This window comes from Rhagoletis zephyria, unplaced genomic scaffold, assembly GCF_001687245.7.
Source record: "Rhagoletis zephyria isolate East Lansing unplaced genomic scaffold, Rhagoletis_zephyria_1.1 Rzeph_scaffold_01936, whole genome shotgun sequence".
Classification (NCBI taxonomy): domain Eukaryota; kingdom Metazoa; phylum Arthropoda; class Insecta; order Diptera; family Tephritidae; genus Rhagoletis; species Rhagoletis zephyria.
Genome location: NW_016159020.1, coordinates 42715 through 61088, shown reverse-complemented (window position 1 = coordinate 61088; position 18374 = coordinate 42715). Strand labels below are relative to the sequence as shown.

General features: G+C 33.6%; 8 protein-coding genes across 15 annotated transcripts in view; 2 read left to right on the top strand and 6 right to left on the bottom strand.

Annotated features, from left to right (window-relative positions):
• The window catches only part of mod(mdg4) (modifier of mdg4), a 71862-nt gene that overhangs the window by 20259 nt on the left and 33229 nt on the right, over positions 1 to 18374 (top strand). The window contains exon 5 of one of the 5 annotated variants that reach the window (XM_017619690.1): positions 9321 to 10104. The exons of the other annotated variants lie outside the window; for them this stretch is intronic. Within the exon in view, the coding sequence (XP_017475179.1) occupies positions 9321 to 9832 (512 nt within the window). The 3' untranslated portion in view covers positions 9833 to 10104. Of the gene's footprint in view, positions 1 to 9320; positions 10105 to 18374 lie in introns of those variants that run through there. 5 annotated transcript variants of the gene reach the window in all.
• On the bottom strand, positions 3506 to 4317 carry LOC108365623 (uncharacterized). Its single transcript, XM_017619710.1, has one exon. The coding sequence runs from the start codon at positions 4210 to 4212 to the stop codon at positions 3685 to 3687; it is 528 nt and encodes a 175-aa protein (XP_017475199.1). The 5' UTR covers positions 4213 to 4317; the 3' UTR covers positions 3506 to 3684.
• On the bottom strand, positions 4280 to 5055 carry LOC108365625 (uncharacterized). Its single transcript, XM_017619712.1, has 2 exons — positions 4902 to 5055; positions 4280 to 4713 (listed from the first exon to the last, which is right to left on the bottom strand). Exons 1-2 carry the CDS (start codon positions 4924 to 4926, stop codon positions 4340 to 4342), a joined length of 399 nt encoding a protein of 132 aa, XP_017475201.1. The 5' UTR covers positions 4927 to 5055; the 3' UTR covers positions 4280 to 4339.
• On the bottom strand, positions 4709 to 5802 carry LOC108365624 (uncharacterized). The gene has a single exon (XM_017619711.1). The coding sequence runs from the start codon at positions 5446 to 5448 to the stop codon at positions 4942 to 4944; it is 507 nt and encodes a 168-aa protein (XP_017475200.1). The 5' UTR covers positions 5449 to 5802; the 3' UTR covers positions 4709 to 4941.
• On the bottom strand, positions 6389 to 7521 carry LOC108365628 (uncharacterized). Its single transcript, XM_017619715.1, has 2 exons — positions 7467 to 7521; positions 6389 to 6749 (listed from the first exon to the last, which is right to left on the bottom strand). Exons 1-2 carry the CDS (start codon positions 7519 to 7521, stop codon positions 6463 to 6465), a joined length of 342 nt encoding a protein of 113 aa, XP_017475204.1. The 3' UTR covers positions 6389 to 6462.
• LOC108365626 (uncharacterized) lies at positions 10961 to 11468 on the bottom strand. Its single transcript, XM_017619713.1, has 2 exons — positions 11240 to 11468; positions 10961 to 11174 (listed from the first exon to the last, which is right to left on the bottom strand). The coding sequence occupies exons 1-2, from the start codon at positions 11448 to 11450 to the stop codon at positions 11041 to 11043; spliced, it is 345 nt and encodes a 114-aa protein (XP_017475202.1). The 5' UTR covers positions 11451 to 11468; the 3' UTR covers positions 10961 to 11040.
• Positions 11558 to 12925, bottom strand: LOC108365621 (modifier of mdg4). The gene is made up of 2 exons (XM_017619706.1): positions 12794 to 12925; positions 11558 to 12729 (listed from the first exon to the last, which is right to left on the bottom strand). The coding sequence occupies exon 2, from the start codon at positions 12719 to 12721 to the stop codon at positions 12104 to 12106; it is 618 nt and encodes a 205-aa protein (XP_017475195.1). The 5' UTR covers positions 12722 to 12729; positions 12794 to 12925; the 3' UTR covers positions 11558 to 12103.
• LOC108365622 (uncharacterized) overlaps positions 14582 to 18374 on the top strand; it is a 31003-nt gene continuing 27210 nt past the window's right edge. For 3 of the 4 annotated variants that reach the window (XR_001847969.1, XR_001847968.1, XR_001847967.1), the window contains exon 1: positions 14582 to 14981. The gene's annotated coding sequence lies outside the window, so the exon portion shown is untranslated. The remainder of the gene's footprint in view (positions 14982 to 18374) is intronic. The other variant, XM_017619708.1, reaches the window with a different exon arrangement.

Here is an 18374-nt window from a genome sequence, read left to right as displayed (position 1 = left end):
CCATATAAGCTGATAACCAAGCAATCCTAAGAATTATGTGNGAAAGCGGCTCCAGTCGAACAACTACACCTACTGCCTTTTACAAAATCGTTGTATTCGGAAGTGAAAACAGGCGAAACTATTTTGAAAACATCTTGGAATAATCACAAACTAACGAAAATAAGTAAGCCACGCATGCGCGGTAAGTGTGTGCATTGTCTGAAGAAGGCATCCGGTGATCAGCCGGATCTAAATAAAATAACTACATATTGCCCACAGTGTCCAGGTGGCTTGTGGATGTGTTTGGAATGCTTTGATCAAGCTCATTAGGAGAAATTGTATTTATTCATAATAAACCTCAATACATACTGAGGTCATTCACGCTTGCATGGTTATTAATTATTATTGTGTAAAATAAATTAAAAATTATTATTGTGTAAAATATTATTGTTGGAAACTGAATTAAAAATATAACCACATAAGCTGATAACCAAGCAATCCTAAGAATTATGTGAATTTAGTTCTGGAAAACTCAAGGTCTATTAAACATATTGATATAAAAAATTAAATAAATATTTGGCACTACAATGTTTGCATAGGATGTAGCTGAGCTTGTACTTCAATTTCTGTTATACGTATTGATGTATTAACATATAATTTTACGTCGCATACGAAGAGGATTGTATGCTGCTACAACAACAACAACAACGCTTACCTTGAACCACCACTAAACTGGAGTAATGAAAACCAATTTATTAGCTTTAACCTAAAAAACACAACCTCCTACACGAAGTATAACTTTAATTAAAGCACAATTCTGACTTCCAAAACGTCAATTGCTTTGCATACGTACAAAGTATAAGGTTCCATAACATCGAACTACAAAATATTGGCAATGTATACTGTTCCAAAACGCGTTCGAAAAGTTATCGAAACGCAACGCTAGAGCAATCAGCGCATCAGAAACAAAGTTGATGCTTCGTTTGGTGTTTTATAAATGGAAAATTCAGAATTATTGTTCATTGCTATATTGAATATTTAAAATATGCAATGTATGTATGTATATGGTTGCAATGTGCCGCAACTCTGCATATAGAAACAGTTTGAATACCGCAGTATAACAGTTACCAAACATTNTTAAATAAATATTTGGCACTACAATGTTTGCATAGGATGTAGCTGAGCTTGTACTTCAATTTCTGTTATACGTATTGATGTATTAACATATAATTTTACGTCGCATACGAAGAGGCTTGTATGCTGCTACAACAACAACAACAACAACAACGCTTACCTTGAACCACCACTAAACTGGAGTAATGAAAACCAATTTATTAGCTTTAACCTAAAAAACACAACCTCCTACACGAAGTATAACTTTAATTAAAGCACAATTCTGACTTCCAAAACGTCAATTGCTTTGCATACGTACAAAGTATAAGGTTCCATAACATCGAACTACAAAATATTGGCAATGTATACTGTTCCAAAACGCGTTCGAAAAGTTATCGAAACGCAACGCTAGAGCAATCAGCGCATCAGAAACAAAGTTGATGCTTCGTTTGGTGTTTTATAAATGGAAAATTCAGAATTATTGTTCATTGCTATATTGAATATTTAAAATATGCAATGTATGTATGTATATGGTTGCAATGTGCCGCAACTCTGCATATAGAAACAGTTTGAATACCGCAGTATAACAGTTACCAAACATTGTATTAGGGGTATTCTCTGAGTCTTGCAAAGCCCTTGCACGGTGCACGGATTGCACGGTTTGCAAAGCTGTCCCATACGAAAACCGGTTTTTAACGTGCAATCTGTGCACCATGCAAAGACTTTGCAAGACTCAGAGAATACCCCNCTGAATTAAAAATATAACCATATAAGCTGATAACCAAGCAATCCTAAGAATTATGTGAATTTAGTTCTGGAAAACTCAAGGTCTATTAAACATATTGATATAAAAAATTAAATAAATATTTGGCACTACAATGTTTGCATAGGATGTAGCTGAGCTTGTACTTCAATTTCTGTTATACGTATTGATGTATTAACATATAATTTTACGTCGCATACGAAGAGGATTGTATGCTGCTNTAAGAATTATGTGAATTTAGTTCTGGAAAACTCAAGGTCTATTAAACATATTGATATAAAAAATTAAATAAATATTTGGCACTACAATGTTTGCATAGGATGTAGCTGAGCTTGTACTTCAATTTCTGTTATACGTATTGATGTATTAACATATAATTTTACGTCGCATACGAAGAGGCTTGTATGCTGCTACAACAACAACAACAACAACAACGCTTACCTTGAACCACCACTAAACTGGAGTAATGAAAACCAATTTATTAGCTTTAACCTAAAAAACACAACCTCCTACACGAAGTATAACTTTAATTAAAGCACAATTCTGACTTCCAAAACGTCAATTGCTTTGCATACGTACAAAGTATAAGGTTCCATAACATCGAACTACAAAATATTGGCAATGTATACTGTTCCAAAACGCGTTCGAAAAGTTATCGAAACGCAACGCTAGAGCAATCAGCGCATCAGAAACAAAGTTGATGCTTCGTTTGCTGTTTTATAAATGGAAAATTCAGAATTATTGTTCATTGCTGTATTGAATATTTAAAATATGCAATGTATGTACATATATGGTTGCAATGTGCCGCAACTCTGCATATACAAATAGCTTGAATACCGCAGTATAACAGTTACCAAACATTGTATTGATACGTTTTGGAAGTCAGCCTAGCAAAATTGCTCCATATCCCAGCCCCTGTGCATGTAGATATTTTATAAATTCATTTATAAAATCAGCTATTTCCGTTTTTGTAAATACCTCGACAACTTGTATCATTGAAAAAATAAATATAAACAACTTTAATTTGGTCTCGTTTCGATCAGTTAACGTACTTTCCAGATAGTAGAAATAACTTTGTTTTTTTTTTTATATATCCTACACTTTCAAGATTTTACTTCATTAAATCTTTTATAGCCAATTATTATTTATCACTATTACAATATCATGAAATAACTTTAATTTTCTTTCTAATAAGTAATTTTTATTTTCTACTTCTTTATGTACCTTTATTAGGAGACATTTGTTGGCTTTATGTCGGGCTTCGCGTTGAGCTTGGTTTCCCCATCCACTTTTCGGGCATAATTCTTTTGAATGAAAGAATGGTTGTGGTTCGCATGTAGCACTTCCAGCTCAGAATTTTTTGTGGTGCGTACTCGTGCCCTGCATTTCGTTGTCGATCTGGTAGAACAAATCCATTTAACACCTTTTGAATTCTCCATGAACTTAACATACTGATAACCACCATAGACGAGCTTAATGGATTTTCTTTGCCCATGCGTGAAATAAAACTGTTGACTGCTTACTTTAGCTGTGGGCACTTGCACTAAAATGACAAAGTACATAGGTTCATATTAGTTAGGTTAAGTAAAAATACATATCAATGATATACATAACGTCCAACATTTGCGCCCAGAAAACAAAAATTGCAAGTTACTTCTTATTTACTACATGGTCTTTGTAGATTTTATTCAAATCATTATTTCAGATCAGTTTTAAGAAATAAAAGGAAGCGGCAATACGAAAATTAAATAAAAGTATAATAAAGTTGTAATTAAGATTGTAATAGTAAATATTGACGTAACCGCTTAATTTCATACATACTTTATAAATTATTTATTCAAATCTTTCTTCACAATGATACTTGGCTCGGCTATTTCAGTGACATCGGCCACAATTTCTTCATATTTTAAATGCATTCCTAAGTCAGACACATCTATCGGATCTGTCGCTTCGACGCCAACTTCAACTGTGCTCGCTCTCTCTCCTGCTGCTGCAGACACTTTCTTCTCCTTTTTAATTGCAGATGCAGGGATAACAGGTGGTATCCTGCGCGTACGTTTCTTGCGACGCACTATTTCTTCGTGAGTGTGATAACGATTGAGCGGCATGACAATATCGTTGATTGTGTAAACACGAGAGCGACACTTTTGGTTCCACCATTGATTACAGCGCCAAAACTTTTTCTCCTCGCCTGAGGACAATTTCAATATTTTCTCAAAGATAAACGGTTGGCCCCCATAGATCAACTGCACACGTCCGCGAGATGTGGCCGAATAAATAGCAACACTGCCTACTGGTAAATAAAAAGGGAAAGAGTTGGAAAAAAAACAAAAGCGTGTTAGTACAAATTTGTGCATAAAATAGGCAAAAAATACATTATTTCTTATATTATAAGCAGGTACAGGAAGAATAATACAACCTAAGTGTGACAAACCACCATTATAAGTTTTATTGAATTGAATTGAATTTATTATTAAATTAAGTTTAAAGTGATTTTTCGATCTTTCTCAGCACACGAGGTGAGGGTTCATGATTGTGCTCGGGCTTAGTTAGACACACCCTGAACAGACCATTTGGTTGTTTTGTTGTTGTGATGCGAGCCTTGCAGGGCTTCTGGCCAACGCGTCGGCTACGACAGTTCCAATAAGTTGTATTACCGCAAACATTGTTTTGTGCATACGTGAAATTGTTGAAGCACAGCAAAGATTTTCCTCGTTGTCCTGGAATGAACCTGAGATTCATATTCTTTTGGGTTATAGCCAATGAGGATGTTTTGCTCTCTTTATCGGCACAATTATCGGCTGTGTTCGATTTTGATGAACTAGTGTTGGTGACCACGGTTGACAGCGTCCAATTGCCTATAGGTTAATTGTTTAGGTTAATTAAATTTTCTTTATGTGTTTGCATACTATAGGTATATATCATCATAGGTATATATTTTTTAAAAGATTAATTCATGATTTACATCTACAGTGAGTGACTTTGAGAATATGTCTGCTTTTTATTTTGTACTATTTATCTGTGCTATTTGCTTTTTATTTTGTACCATTTATCTGTGCTATTTGCAGCATATATGTAGTATTCTATTACAACGGGCGAGGAAAGAATTTATTAAATTGCGGCTGAAAAATAGGTTCAGCTGCAGACTGCGGATAAAGTGTTTGTAGCTGTAGCTGTTGAAATTGTTGTAGGTGGAGTGGATGAAGACACTGCAATGATTGTGCAGGTCGATGCCGCTCCATTAATGGTTCAGTTTCTTCATTCATTGGCGTCTGCAATGACTGCATCAGTTTCAAGTCTTCAGCTGTATACATTGGTTTGTGTGTGTGGTTATCTGAGGTTATATGGATCACATCTCCCTTAGAAGTATGTCGCGTGACAAGTCTTGCGCGACATTTTGCTTTATGATACATGGAACACTTCCAGTCTCGCGAGTGGCGACCATCTCGTACCTTTTCATTGGGGGTGTAAGTGTTGTATTCGTGTAGCACTAAATGAGTGCCACGACGTGATCGTACGTACTGCACAGGTGCTTTTGCGGCTGGAAATATAAAAAATAACACATTAGTAAAGAAAGAAACAAAAATCCACATTAAATGCACGAATAATGGGAAGCTGGAAAATTATAGATTTTTATGAAAATTATGAATTTATTGCATTTGATTTGAGTTAGAAGACGTACAGAAATCACATACATATGTATACACTTAAATTATGTGCCGTGGGTTGGTGCCTTTCTTAGATGGAAAACATTGCTGATCTGCTGTATGGTTATGATTATCGTGCCGTAATCTCAAACTCATTGTATCCTTAAGAAGAACTGCACGGGCGCGACATTTTTGCCGAAAATTGGCGCACTTGAGGTAGTATTTACTAGCCGATTGTGATCCAATCACAAAGCGGAAATTTTCTATTATTGTATATTTGCCAATAGAATTCGGACATTGCTGCACTGTAAAAAAAAAACAAATTGAATATAATATAGAGAAAATTTTAATAACGTGTTAAGTAGTTTAGAAAATAAAATAGTTTAAAGTTAAATACAGAAAAATGTATGCTTTGGACCATGATAAAAATCATCATGCTTTGGACAATATACACATTTTTACATATGTATGCAGTATATTTAAAAATATTTTTAAATTCTCTTTGTACATAAAAATAATCAATTTGTGTCTTCGAGGAGCCTACCTTCAACCCTTCAATGAATTGGTGAATGATTATGAGACCTACGACTTAGTTTAATGCAGTCTTGACCCGCGGTCACACAGCGTGCCGGACAGCGCAGTACATGGCTACTGTTTTTACTGCATACCCAGTTTATGGTAGAGTTATACCTTCGTTCAGCAGTATACATGTAACCATGATAAAGAAGATTAAGTCCTCCTCGCCTGTTGCGTTTGAAATTAAATTCCGCTTCGATCCAAGACGCATTTGTACCTATAGATTTAATTTTATTAGTGAGCCATATAAACAAAGGTGCTGCTGGAAGCAAATTACGAAAAACTTCTACAAAACACTTTATGATAATGATTTAAGCTTACATGTACATACATTAATATAATCTATGTTCGTATTTATTTGAGTGAGCATATTTTATTATAATTTTATAAGTGGTTGTGATCGCCACGCAACGACGCAATCTGATCATATTTTGTGATAACGCGTGCTGTGCATTTGGTGTACTTGCAACGCAGTTTCACACATTCCCAATAACACACATCTTTTATACGTCGATTTAATGTATATGGTTTGCCGTTAATGGTTAGCAAGTTGTTGCCGCGTACACTACGGGTAAAGCAAACGTCGAGATCTTCATATTTTGGTTTTCGCTGGTATAATCTGCCCGTTTCCACGCAAAATAGAACACCACCGGCAGAACGTGATCCATATTCTGAAAAAGATAATAGTTTTTCTGTTTTAATATTAAATTAAAACATAGTGACACAATAACATAATACACACATAAGTATAACTAAACACATTAAATTTAGGTTTCGGAAAGTTAATTTATTTCGATATTGTCTTAGCTCGCTTTAGGATATTTTAACATAAATACAAGATTAAAAAGCAAACATTTATTAACTTCCTTTTTCTTATACCTAACGCATCGACTTAAATATAATTTGTTGCCTATAAGAACCCTTTAGCAACAAAGTTCGCGCAAACGTTCACATTTGGCCTGTTATTATCCAACCCTTTCATATCACTTTGAATTTTGCACAAGTAAATAGTATATTAAAACTTAGCCAAGTCCTTAACAAATTAATTTCTACCTTTTATTAAAGCACATAAAATTTTCTAATCCACTTACAACAAAAAAAAAAAAAGAATTGAAGCATCGCCGCCATGTAGAGTTGCCAAGGGTTTCAATTTGATTCGCAGGGTTGCTTAAACTGTACCAATATTTAAAAATTCTAAACTCTATTAGGGGTCTTCATCTAAAGTGATAAGCCCTTGATGAGCTTGATAGAGTGACAAATTTATCATTTTAATTAATGAACTGCGAACTCTATGGGGAAATCTATTTAACCAAATTTTATCACTTTATCAAACGATTTTGGTGGATAAATGTATAAATTTTAGCAAAATTCAACCCCAAACAGCTTGCCAGCGCGTGAAGACGGCCGGTAAACTATCATCTCAGACTTGAGCGCAACAATCATTAATTTCTTAAACCGAGTATATCGATCATCGATATGTTTATGGGAACTTTGGTTTAGACGACAACAAAGATTATAATTCGTCTAAAATGTGAAGTTTTTGTGCTTTGTTTTTCCTTTTTTGTTAACTAAAGCCATTTTATTTGTGTTTTTAGGCAAACATTTCCGAAAATGTTGTCGAATGTTGGACTAGTGAAATAAAAAGTGTGATAAGTGATACTTAGCGCAAATTAATGTAATGGACTTTCATTCAAACCTACATATGTACATACAATATAAAGCGTGGTCTAAGTGGAAGGCAATTCCCAAATGTGATTACTAAAATATTGTGTTGTAAATGAAGTTAGATTGTAGAAACTGTATTGTAATTAAATGTATAGACCTAAGTTTAACCAAATAAATTGTATCTTTGCCTCTTAGGACTTTCATACTTTTATCACTTTTAGTTTAAGGCGGTATACTCACTAATTTTACCAGAAATTTCATTAGCTTCATTGTTTTGCAGAAAACCTGAAGGCACGGACTAATAATAACCAAAAGACCAAGTCTTCCAAGTCATCGGTCGCAAAAATCCCCCTACATGCTGGCAGTAAGGTTTATGTATCTAAGTATGATTTGGCTAAAATATTTATACCCAACGCTTGTATCTACACTTCGCGTTTAAGTGAATTGGTATTTGGATTTGATGTTTTGGAGAATATAGCGCGTTCAAATGCAAAACAACGACTGCTGATGCTCGATGAGAGCTTACTCAAGTCGATCATAAGTAATTTCACATAACACTTGCAAATGAAGTTGATAAAATATAACACTATAATTATTTTAATTTTTAATAGCTCACGTCGTACAGGTATTTTCAATGAGAGGGGAATGCATAGATGAGAATACAGTGCTATCGTTCATACAACACAAGATCAGGAGCATGTCGAATGTGGCATCATCAGCCTCAAGTCGTTAATATTCCAAAACTAAATGGACCTTGGAACACAGTCAACAGTCATTTAAGTTAAAAAATTTCCATTTATAACTACGTGTTGCAATTTTCAATATTAAATAAAAAAGTAATAAAATATGTAATACCACAAATCATCTAATTAATTCTCGATCCTAAATATACATATTGAACTATTACCATTATACTATTATTATTTAATATTTTTATTACCATTTCTTTTCAGATTTAAAATTTATTTTAGAGGATAAAAATACAACTACATATTTACAATACTCTACCACCCAGCGCGGACGTGTGATGCTTATCTACAACGGTTATCGCTATGTAGAAAATCGTCAGAGTCACAAAAACATATTTTGGCGCTGTTCACGATATGTAAAGTATGGCTGCAGGGCCACCGTTGTAACGTCGAAATTACACGACGATGTGTCGGCCATACGTGTTACTGGTTCGCCCCATACACATGATCCTGAGATGAAAACGGACAATCTCGTTGATATATCACCTGATTTTATTGACGAATCAAAGGGCAGCTTGTTACGAATGGTGTCATTACTAAGCGATCTGAAGTAGGAAATTCTTCGATATCAAAAGCCTAATATTAATTTTTTTTCTGTAAAAATTAAGTGCAATAGCGAATTAGAATAAAGCACAGCAAATTAACTTGTAAGCTATTTACGCCTAGAAAATTTTAAATTAATTTCCAAAATATCAAAATAAAATTTCGGAATATTTGAAGTTTTTATTTTGTATGTGTATATCAAAACCGAACTCACGTTTGCTAATGCAAACAAATGTTGATACATATTTATTAATATTTCTCTGTGTTTTTTCCTGTGTTTTTTAGTTAAAGAAACGTTAACGTTGCCGAAAATACTTGATGGAAAGTTTTACAGAGATGTGCAACCAAATCTTAAAACTGTGGGTGGAATTCAAGCGACATGCACCACTTGTTTGGGCACAATATCTGGCACAACGAAATCTACAGGAAACTTTTTGAGTCATATTAAGAGACGCCATAAGGATATAATAGCTACTTGCCAAATGTATTGTCGAACAAAGGTGCAAAATTTGAACGCTGTTTTATCGAATACTTACAATGACGATTCTGACAACATCAAAAAAGAAAAAAGTATGAAAGAACTAAAACAAGAACCCCTAAATGTAGCAATATATACTGCCACTGGAATATTACCTCAACATCAAATTCAAGGTCAGCATGGCATTGCTACACCAGCATTCATATGGCACAAATCATTACCACTGGCTCCAACAAATTCCATGGCAGTTGCTGCAACGATGCAATATCGGAAATTCAATACGGATATGCAACCAACATTTAAGAATCGAGAAAATTAAAGTGTACATCTGCCAGAAGTCTGTTAGTATTATATTTATTCAGTGGTCGAAAATAATGATCTCTTAACGAACTGTCAATAGACATAGGATCAGCGAAAGAAATGCATGTAAAATATCGCATATGTACTTGTGTATTATGTTTTCCATTATGGCTCCATGCCTTGCCGAAGCCGAAATTTCAATATAACGAGCAAAAATACATAAAAAAAATTTAGTTTTTTAGCACATCTCACATAATATTAAGTAATAAAGTTAAACTGTTTTCCCAGTCAGATGTACATATTTTTCGCCATGTATGAAATAATGACATCTTATTTTGAAAAATTGAGGTGTTTTTCGCCTTGATTGATGATACATTCTCCCAGGTAGAGTATGTTTTTCCCAGCATTGACGTCTCGATTCCAACATGTACCACATTTTGGGCAAAATTGGTACCTGTGGGGCGATTTGGACGTCAAGTTTATGTTGTAACACTCGGCACAAAGTTTTGTTGTCCGGAATTCGTTCACCATTAGGATGTCTGCTTTGCGTTGTTTTATTTCTGCGATTAGTAACCGATTTGGTGTAGGTTTGGAAGTTTTAATAAATTTTTCATATAGAAAATACATGTCAATATATCACCGAAAAATACATATATGTATGGACATACATATATCCAGCATACATACTACATATATAAGTGGATGCATGTTTATATGAATGTGTGTTGGTCATAATTTAGATATATGGGTAACCGCAAGGATTTCCACTTTAGGGATTTTTTTAGCTATTACAACAACAGTTCAGTATGTACATAAATGTTAAAATTTTTGTTTTATACTTTTATGACCGTTTTTAAGTAGATTTTAAAATTTATCTGCGCTTTGCGAAATTTTTTTTTCTGAAAAAAATGTGTTTGAAGGTATGCTTTAAAATTTATCGCCCTCCAAATACATTTTTCGCAACAAAATTTCTGTATAAAGGGCAGATAAATTTTAAAACCTACTTCAGTAAACGGCCCTTAATATTTACGTTTTTCCTTAAAAAAAAATTAATTTTTACGATTTCTGTTTATCACTCAAAGATTTTATATACTCCAATCCTNACCTACTTCAGTAAACGGCCCTTAATATTTACGTTTTTCCTTAAAAAAAATTAATTTTTACGATTTCTGTTTATCACTCAAAGATTTTATATACTCCAATCCTTTAAGTCTAATTGAACTGACTTTAAAAAGCAACTGTTTGATTAGCCTGTAGCTTTCCCCCATTTTGGCCGATTGAACTGAATTTTTTATAAATTAATAAACCAGCGCGTCTCGCCACAGCAATGCGTTGACCATCACCCACGTGATTGTGAACATCTTCAGAAAAATGACGGGAATTTAATAAAAAAAAAACACAAAAGTACAACAAATTGGATCCTCACCATTTGTTACATAAAGATCATCGCCAATGGTTTTCAAACGACTTCTACATTTCTTGGAACGATTGTGAATGCATTCCCAGTATACCTTGTCGCTATTTCTCCCGAAACGTTTTAAATTCGAGCGATATATAAAATCGTTTATCGCAAGTAAGGTTCCACCTTTCCGACTAATTATAAATAATTGTGGGCCGCAGTTACGAACGTGCTGCATTACTGAAAATATATTTTAGAAATTTATATTTTAGTAAAGCTCTTAATAGATTTCTTTAGAGACAAAAATTTTACTTTAGATTTTAAATTACATATTGTTGCACAAGATTCAAATTTATATTTATTAGGTTTATTAATAATTCTGTAACTGTTTATATGATGTTTTAAGGCAACTTTTTATACATTTTTTTGCATGAATGCATGTATATGGGTGATATAAGAATGTTTATTTAAATACTACAAAGAATAGAAGTGCTTCTCGTAAAATTTTATTTTCTCACGAAAATAGTCTGATAATCCCGATGCAGTAATTTTTGAAAGCTTTTGGGACTCGTAAACATCTTCGAAGTCTTCTATTCTTTGCGCTCCATTTATTGCTAACAAGGTACCTCTTAGTTTTCTAATCAACATTTTTGCGAATAAATATTCGTTAAAGGTATTGGTACAAAATTTCTTATAAGTATATAATTGTTGAAACATGAAGTTTTATATCAATATCGCTTCCTGCTAATTGTTGGTCAAAAAAAAATATGTCGAGGTTATTTTAAAATCTGATATTGTGGCTTAAGGCACTTTCAATTCAAGATTATTTAAGAATTGTAGTAGAAAACATATATGTAGTTATAAAAATAGGGTTCAATGAGTTTTAATTAATCATTTCTTTTTGCCCAAAAGAGCCTTCTGTAAGCGTCGTTTTATTTTCTCACGAAAATCGTTTGTGTCTGATGAATCTGCAGTCTCCACTGTTGAAACCTCGTTTGTTTCCGACAAAAATTCTTGTGATTCATTCACCTGGATAGAATCAGTTCCCTCTTCATAGGCAGCATTATGTTCTTGTTCCTTACTATCATCGTCATCGAACAGGCCTGCAGGTTCAAAGGTCATAGAGGTTACACTTTTGTCCGTTGCCTGCATGAAATGGACGTGCTCTCCATCCAATGGGAACACGCGCTTCTGGTCAGTGACTACACGAACCTTGCATTCTTGCATATTTTCTTTAAAACAGCATTGGAAAATTGAATACCGCCCTCTTCGGAATGTAAATCTGAAATGATGCCCTTCGTATATGAGTTTCATGCCACCTTTAGTAGTTGAGGCGTATAATGCAGGTTCACCAGGTCCCTGCTGTACGGCGGCTAGTACTTTGTCCACAAGTCTTCTATCATCTCTTGGTTGTTTAGGTGGCCGTCCACGTTTGCCTTTACTCGTAGTCGATTGGTTTTCATTTCCCGGCGAAGTTTTACACACAGAATGCAATACACCTGTCGCCATGGAACTGCCTGCAAATTTATAATAAGTGATGTTTGAAACCCATTATAACACGTTTTATAACTTTAAAAATACTAATAATGAAATAAAACAACAAATATCACAATTGTGGAAAAAATATAAATTTATTTATTTTTGGGAAGGATGGGAGAAATTCAGTTTGCGTCACGCGTCATTCTATTCCAAAGTGCAGGGCAGAGCTGCAAAACTGTCGATTGTACTATCGATAGTATCGATAGTTTTATTTTTGAAAAAAAAATTTGTTTGGCGCATATTCATAGTCATATTTACTACTCAACTAAGTCGAAACTATTCTAAGTCACAACTAAAGCTATTCATAGTCGCCTTAGTTTCGACTTTTCTGGCTAAGTACCAACTTAAATTTTAGTTTCGGCTGCAGCTGCAACTAAGTCGTAACTAGGAAGAAGTATTTTATCAAATTAAGGGAAAACAGACGAAATATGTAAAAATTAAGTTGGTAGAGGGTGATTTTGATAATATTGAATAAACTCCAATTAAAATTTACAAAGATCGATCCATTTTAATCGGAAGATGAAATTAAATGCGTATTACAATTCGAATAAAGCTACATCACAATTTTATAATTGGAATAATTTAGATAAATTTTCGAATAATAAGTCAGTTTCACGCTAGTTCTTTTAAAGTAAATTTGTGCATAACATTTAGATATCTACTATTTGTATGTTTCACAGCATGCTTTCGATAAACATCGACTTCACATCACTGCGGTTGTTCTGGCTATTTCACACAATTAACAAGAAAATGATACCTTATTCTTTTGCATAATCATGCAATGAAAATAAAAATTACATAAACGGATGATCAAACTTGACATTATTTAATAAAAATGTAATTTTTCCAAAATATCGTAAAGAAAAATCGATACATTTTCACACTCGTTTTGCTATATCGTAAACTAAGTCGAAACTACTTAGTAGAAGTCTGAAATGCGACTATGAATAGAGGTAAATTTTAAGTTGGTACTTAAATTTAAGTTGCAACTTTGTTAGTTTCGACTTAGGCTTTCTGCACATTGGTCGTCCAATCATAGTTGCTTCATCGTCACAATCATGATGCTACGATTACATTACGACTACACTTTCGCACACGATAGTATACGATACTATTGAAAATATCGATAGCATCTTTCAAAGACTGCTTTTACACAGTTCAAGTATTGAATTCAATTCTGCTCGCATGTGGAAGAGAGGGGGTGAGAAGAAAAGGGACGAGTACACATGCGTCTGTACCGTCAAGTCGTTTCAACTTTCTTGCTTTGCTTTTGGCATTTTCGTTGATTCCCATTTAAAGAACCAAAAACTTGAATTCAACAGAATTGAAACGTGTAAAAGCAAATATAAAACACAAAAGAGAATGAGCAAGAATTGCTTTCAAGTACTTGAATCATGTAAATCGGGTAAAACTCTCGAAACTATCGAATGGCGTCACTATCGATAGCTTTTCAGCTCTAGTGCAGGGTTACAGTTTATGATTATTTTATTTGCATACATTTTTAATTATGTAGTAAATTATATTAAAGAATCGATAAAAAGATTGTACCCAAAATTTTGATGAAACTTAAAAAAAGGTTATGTTACGAAATTTTCAAATAGTTCCTGTTTATATTTTCTTATGGTTTATTAAAATGGGGTTATACACATACTAGTGATTCAAAATTTGATTTGAATGACTGTAATATGTTTAGCATTACTTTTGATGACATTTAAGTCTCGTTTTTAGTTTTTTAAATTTGTACATAGCTATAAAGATATAGCGCTTTGCAAGAAGTGTATTTGTCCTACACGGTAAACCTAAAATTAATAACATTAGATGCATTCCTGGTGTTCGAAACGCCATTTTGAAACTATCGAATTGTGATTTTCGCCGCATATTTTTCGCAGCTAATAAAAAAAAAATGTTTTCTATCAAAGTGCCCATAAGTATAAATATTCCTAAATCTATTAATCGTTATTACTTGGTGAAAAGAAAGCGGTGTTTACAAAATAGCAATCTATTGTATTAAGTACGTCTTGTTTGAGCTGTTGTGTCATGTAGGAAGTTGGGTGTGTTGCATACTATAAAAATGATTTTTGCCTTTTTGGATTGGAACTGAATACAGTCGAATTGAATTGAATTTAATATGGAGGAACTTGTGCTGATAAGCGCTTTAGGTGATTGGAGAAATAAACGAAACCAAATAACTACATATATATAGTGCGACTGATTCTGCTGACGTAAAATAGTGAGTAATACCATAATGTATTCAACTAAATGCTTATTTCACTATATACATACATACACACGTATGTAAAATATTAGATGTGAAAATTTCAAGATATTTATGTACATAATTCCGAGGGGCAAACTTTACTTTAAGGACCCCCGGTTTTAGGGGTGAAATTCGTATCTTTGGAAAGCTGGAGATCCCCCCTTTCTAAAAATACCTACTTTTAGGTGCGGGAGCCTTCTGGTTTTTAAAATATATAGTATTCAAGTTTTTCTTACTTGAGAAATCAACGACACCGTATATTAAACAAAGCAACACAAACATATACACTAAAAAGTTTTGACACCAGTTAAAATTGTTTCAGCTTGCATTAAGAGGTATTTTTACTCGAATATCACTTTGATATGAAGTAATATCGTTTCAAAATTTCGTGGGAGAAGGAAGCCATTTGCAACTCAGCAAATTTTCTATCACGCTATGAAATTCGTGTTTAACATAAAACAAGGTAGACTTCCAGATTATCTGAGTGATATCCTCGATATAATAGTGAAACCCATTCGTATTTACTCAGGGAAAATAATAGCGCTGTATAAAACGGAAATAGATAAGAAGAATATCTTTTATAAGGGATTAGAATGTTACAATGAACTTCCAGCTCAAATAGAAAATTGTGAAAACGTTGGTACCTTCAAAAGGCTGCTACTTGATCACTGCAGAACATTGTCTGTTAGATAGAAAGGTCCTTTCCATCCGTATTAGCTGGATGACTCGATCTAGTCCATTCAGATCCCCCATAATGTATGAAATAAGAAGGTCGATTACACTCTTAGACCGCATGTCCTACTTGATATATTTACGGTACTGCTTGGAATCACGTCCATACCAACAGCATCGAGAATATGCTATCTTAGTTAAATACACTTNCCGCATGTCCTACGTGATATATTTACGGTACTGCTTGGAATCACGTCCATACCAACAGCATCGAGAATATGCTATCTTAGTTAAATACACTTAGGTCCCTTTTTATGCGGATTTGAGTTTATGCGGTTTTTCAAACCATTATTTCGCAGTAGCGATTTTGCAGTTTTGAGAGTTTTTATTACTTTTTTCAGTGTGTAAAAGACAATGCTTCTGATAAATAATTTGTCTTTGTATTCTTACATAATAATAATATTAGATTGGCGCTTACACATAAGTGGAGGTCCCCTCCAATTTGTAGTGTGCGCCTTGATGTTGTCACACAAAGGGGAGGGACTTACAGTTTTACGCCGACTCCAAACGGCGATTGTATTTATACGAGAAGCTGTTTTTCATGGTAGAAATACGCTCGGAGGTTTGCCATTGCCTGCCGAGGGCGACCGCTGTTAAGAAAAAAACCTTTTTTTTCTAATTTTTGTTTTTATGAATTCGTACATAATTCATGTATTTATTGTGTTTTTTTTTTAAATACAGATAACATTTTATTTATTTCATTAATGTTCGGTTTTACATGGAATAATAAGTGTTGAAGTGAAGAAATAAATAGTTTTCTTGCTCAATAATGCCTCACTGGCTTTTTTATGCGGTTTTTAAGAATTTTTTACATGGAGTATCTGAATTTANAATAATAAGTGTTGAAGTGAAGAAATAAATAGTTTTCTTGCTCAATAATGACTCACTGGCTTTTTTATGCGGTTTTTAAGAATTTTTTACATGGAGTATCTGAAAGTAAAGAACTTTTTTATGCGGATTTTTTTTTATGCGGCTTCCTGAGGAACGCATGTACCGCATAAAAAGAGACCTAAGTGTATACATAAACTATTATATAGCTTAGAAGGAAAAGTGTGACAGGTTTACTTATATTAAGCATTAATTTTAAATTTACTTTTATTATATACTAGCAGAGCACCCGACGTCGTTCGGAGTAAACAAATCAAAATATAAAACAGTAATACAAATATTCAGTTCAGCATAATTTAAAGGAGACAAACTATTTTCTTTGTTTACATTAAGCCATCCTTAGGAGCCATACTTTTGGCTTTATCGTGCTACAACTAATATATATTGATCATCACTTGTACTAAAAATTTTGTTCCATTATTAATATTAGATAGATTAATATTACGTTCAACTTGGCCCCATTTAACTTGTTAAATGAACAAGTAAGAAAGTCTAAGTTCGGGCGGAGACGAACATTAAATACCCGGCGCAAGTATTAAATATATGTTTTCCACCTTTCCGAAAGCTACCGCTACATGATAAGCCGGGGTGTATACATTTTAAGTAAATTAGCGTCCTTAAATTTCGAAATATTGAAATTTCAAGCATATCTGAAATTTACCGTTATATGAAAAGCGGCCTCAATTTTAGTCCGATTTCAACAATTTTCAACGGTTTGCTTTTATGTGGTGTTAAATATAATGCAGACATCACAAATTTTTTTAACGTGCCTCAATGCCCTCAGCGTAAGGAGCGTTGGGAAAGCAGCTGTGGGGTAGAGCTGCAGCGAAATGCCTTGCTGTGCGTTAAGCATTTTAAAGCAGCAGATTTTATAAATGCACCAGGAGGTACAGGAAAGGCACGTTTGATGCCAAGTGCTCTTCCTATGACCCTTATGCCGGAAAGTCCTTCCAACAACACTGCAACTCATAATTCAAAGACAGAAAACAACAAACGAATTAACAAATTTTAACTAGAGAAAATAAATAAATAAAATTAAACTTCAAATTTACTTAAAAACGTCAACCAGTGAAATGTAATTTTTTATTTTTCCTTACACACGCTCATTTTTATTTTTACTCTCCCGAAAACTTTGACTTTTGTAGGTTTGAATGTCAATTTGGCTTCTACCTGTTTTTATTGTACCATGAGTTAAATCATTTAACTCGTTTGAAAACCAGTTCAACGCAGAGTTGTATCGGAAAGCTTTCTGCTAGGCAATCGAAGCCAAAAGCTTTCATTTGACACGCCAACGTTCAAAAAATTTATATTCTGAAAAATATAAAAAACTAAACGTTATCAAAAAATATTAAAATTGTATGCCAAAAAAGAGGCCAAGGCGGTAATTAGTTGTTTCCCATGAGGTCTCATCGTACGCAGAGATAAATAGCACAAACGAACTAAACATTTTCAAGTCTCTAAGTAATCCGTATGCGTTAATATCATGAAGCAGACATTCGCACAAAACAAATTGAAACACAAAAACTTGATTGTTAATATTTTTTTTTCAAATTTTTATTGGTAATCAAACAACCGTCAAAGTTAACTCCAAATGTTCAATGTGGACGATTGTGTTTTCCAAAAAGCTCTTTTTATACCCGAGCGCACTTGTGCACAAGGGTATTATAACTTTGTTCACATAACGGTTGTTTGTAACAGGCAAAACGAATCGAGATAGATATAGACAAATGTATACATAAATGATCA

Coding starts and splice junctions, on each gene's coding strand:
- LOC108365623 (XM_017619710.1), bottom strand. CDS start 4,212: ATGCACAAATTTGTACTAACACGCTTTTGTTTTTTTTCCAACTCTTTC.
- LOC108365626 (XM_017619713.1), bottom strand. CDS start 11,450: ATGCAGCACGTTCGTAACTGCGGCCCACAATTATTTATAATTAGTCGG. Junction 11,175..11,239: donor TGATCTTTATGTAACAAATG/GTGAGGATCCAA, acceptor ATTTTTCTGAAG/ATGTTCACAATCACGTGGGT.
- LOC108365624 (XM_017619711.1), bottom strand. CDS start 5,448: ATGTGGATTTTTGTTTCTTTCTTTACTAATGTGTTATTTTTTATATTT.
- LOC108365621 (XM_017619706.1), bottom strand. CDS start 12,721: ATGGCGACAGGTGTATTGCATTCTGTGTGTAAAACTTCGCCGGGAAAT.
- LOC108365628 (XM_017619715.1), bottom strand. CDS start 7,521: ATGATTGTTGCGCTCAAGTCTGAGATGATAGTTTACCGGCCGTCTTCA. Junction 6,750..7,466: donor CCGGCCGTCTTCACGCGCTG/GCAAGCTGTTTG, acceptor TATCTTTTTCAG/AATATGGATCACGTTCTGCC.
- LOC108365625 (XM_017619712.1), bottom strand. CDS start 4,926: ATGCTGCAAATAGCACAGATAAATG. Junction 4,714..4,901: donor GCAAATAGCACAGATAAATG/GTACAAAATAAA, acceptor ATTAACCTATAG/GCAATTGGACGCTGTCAACC.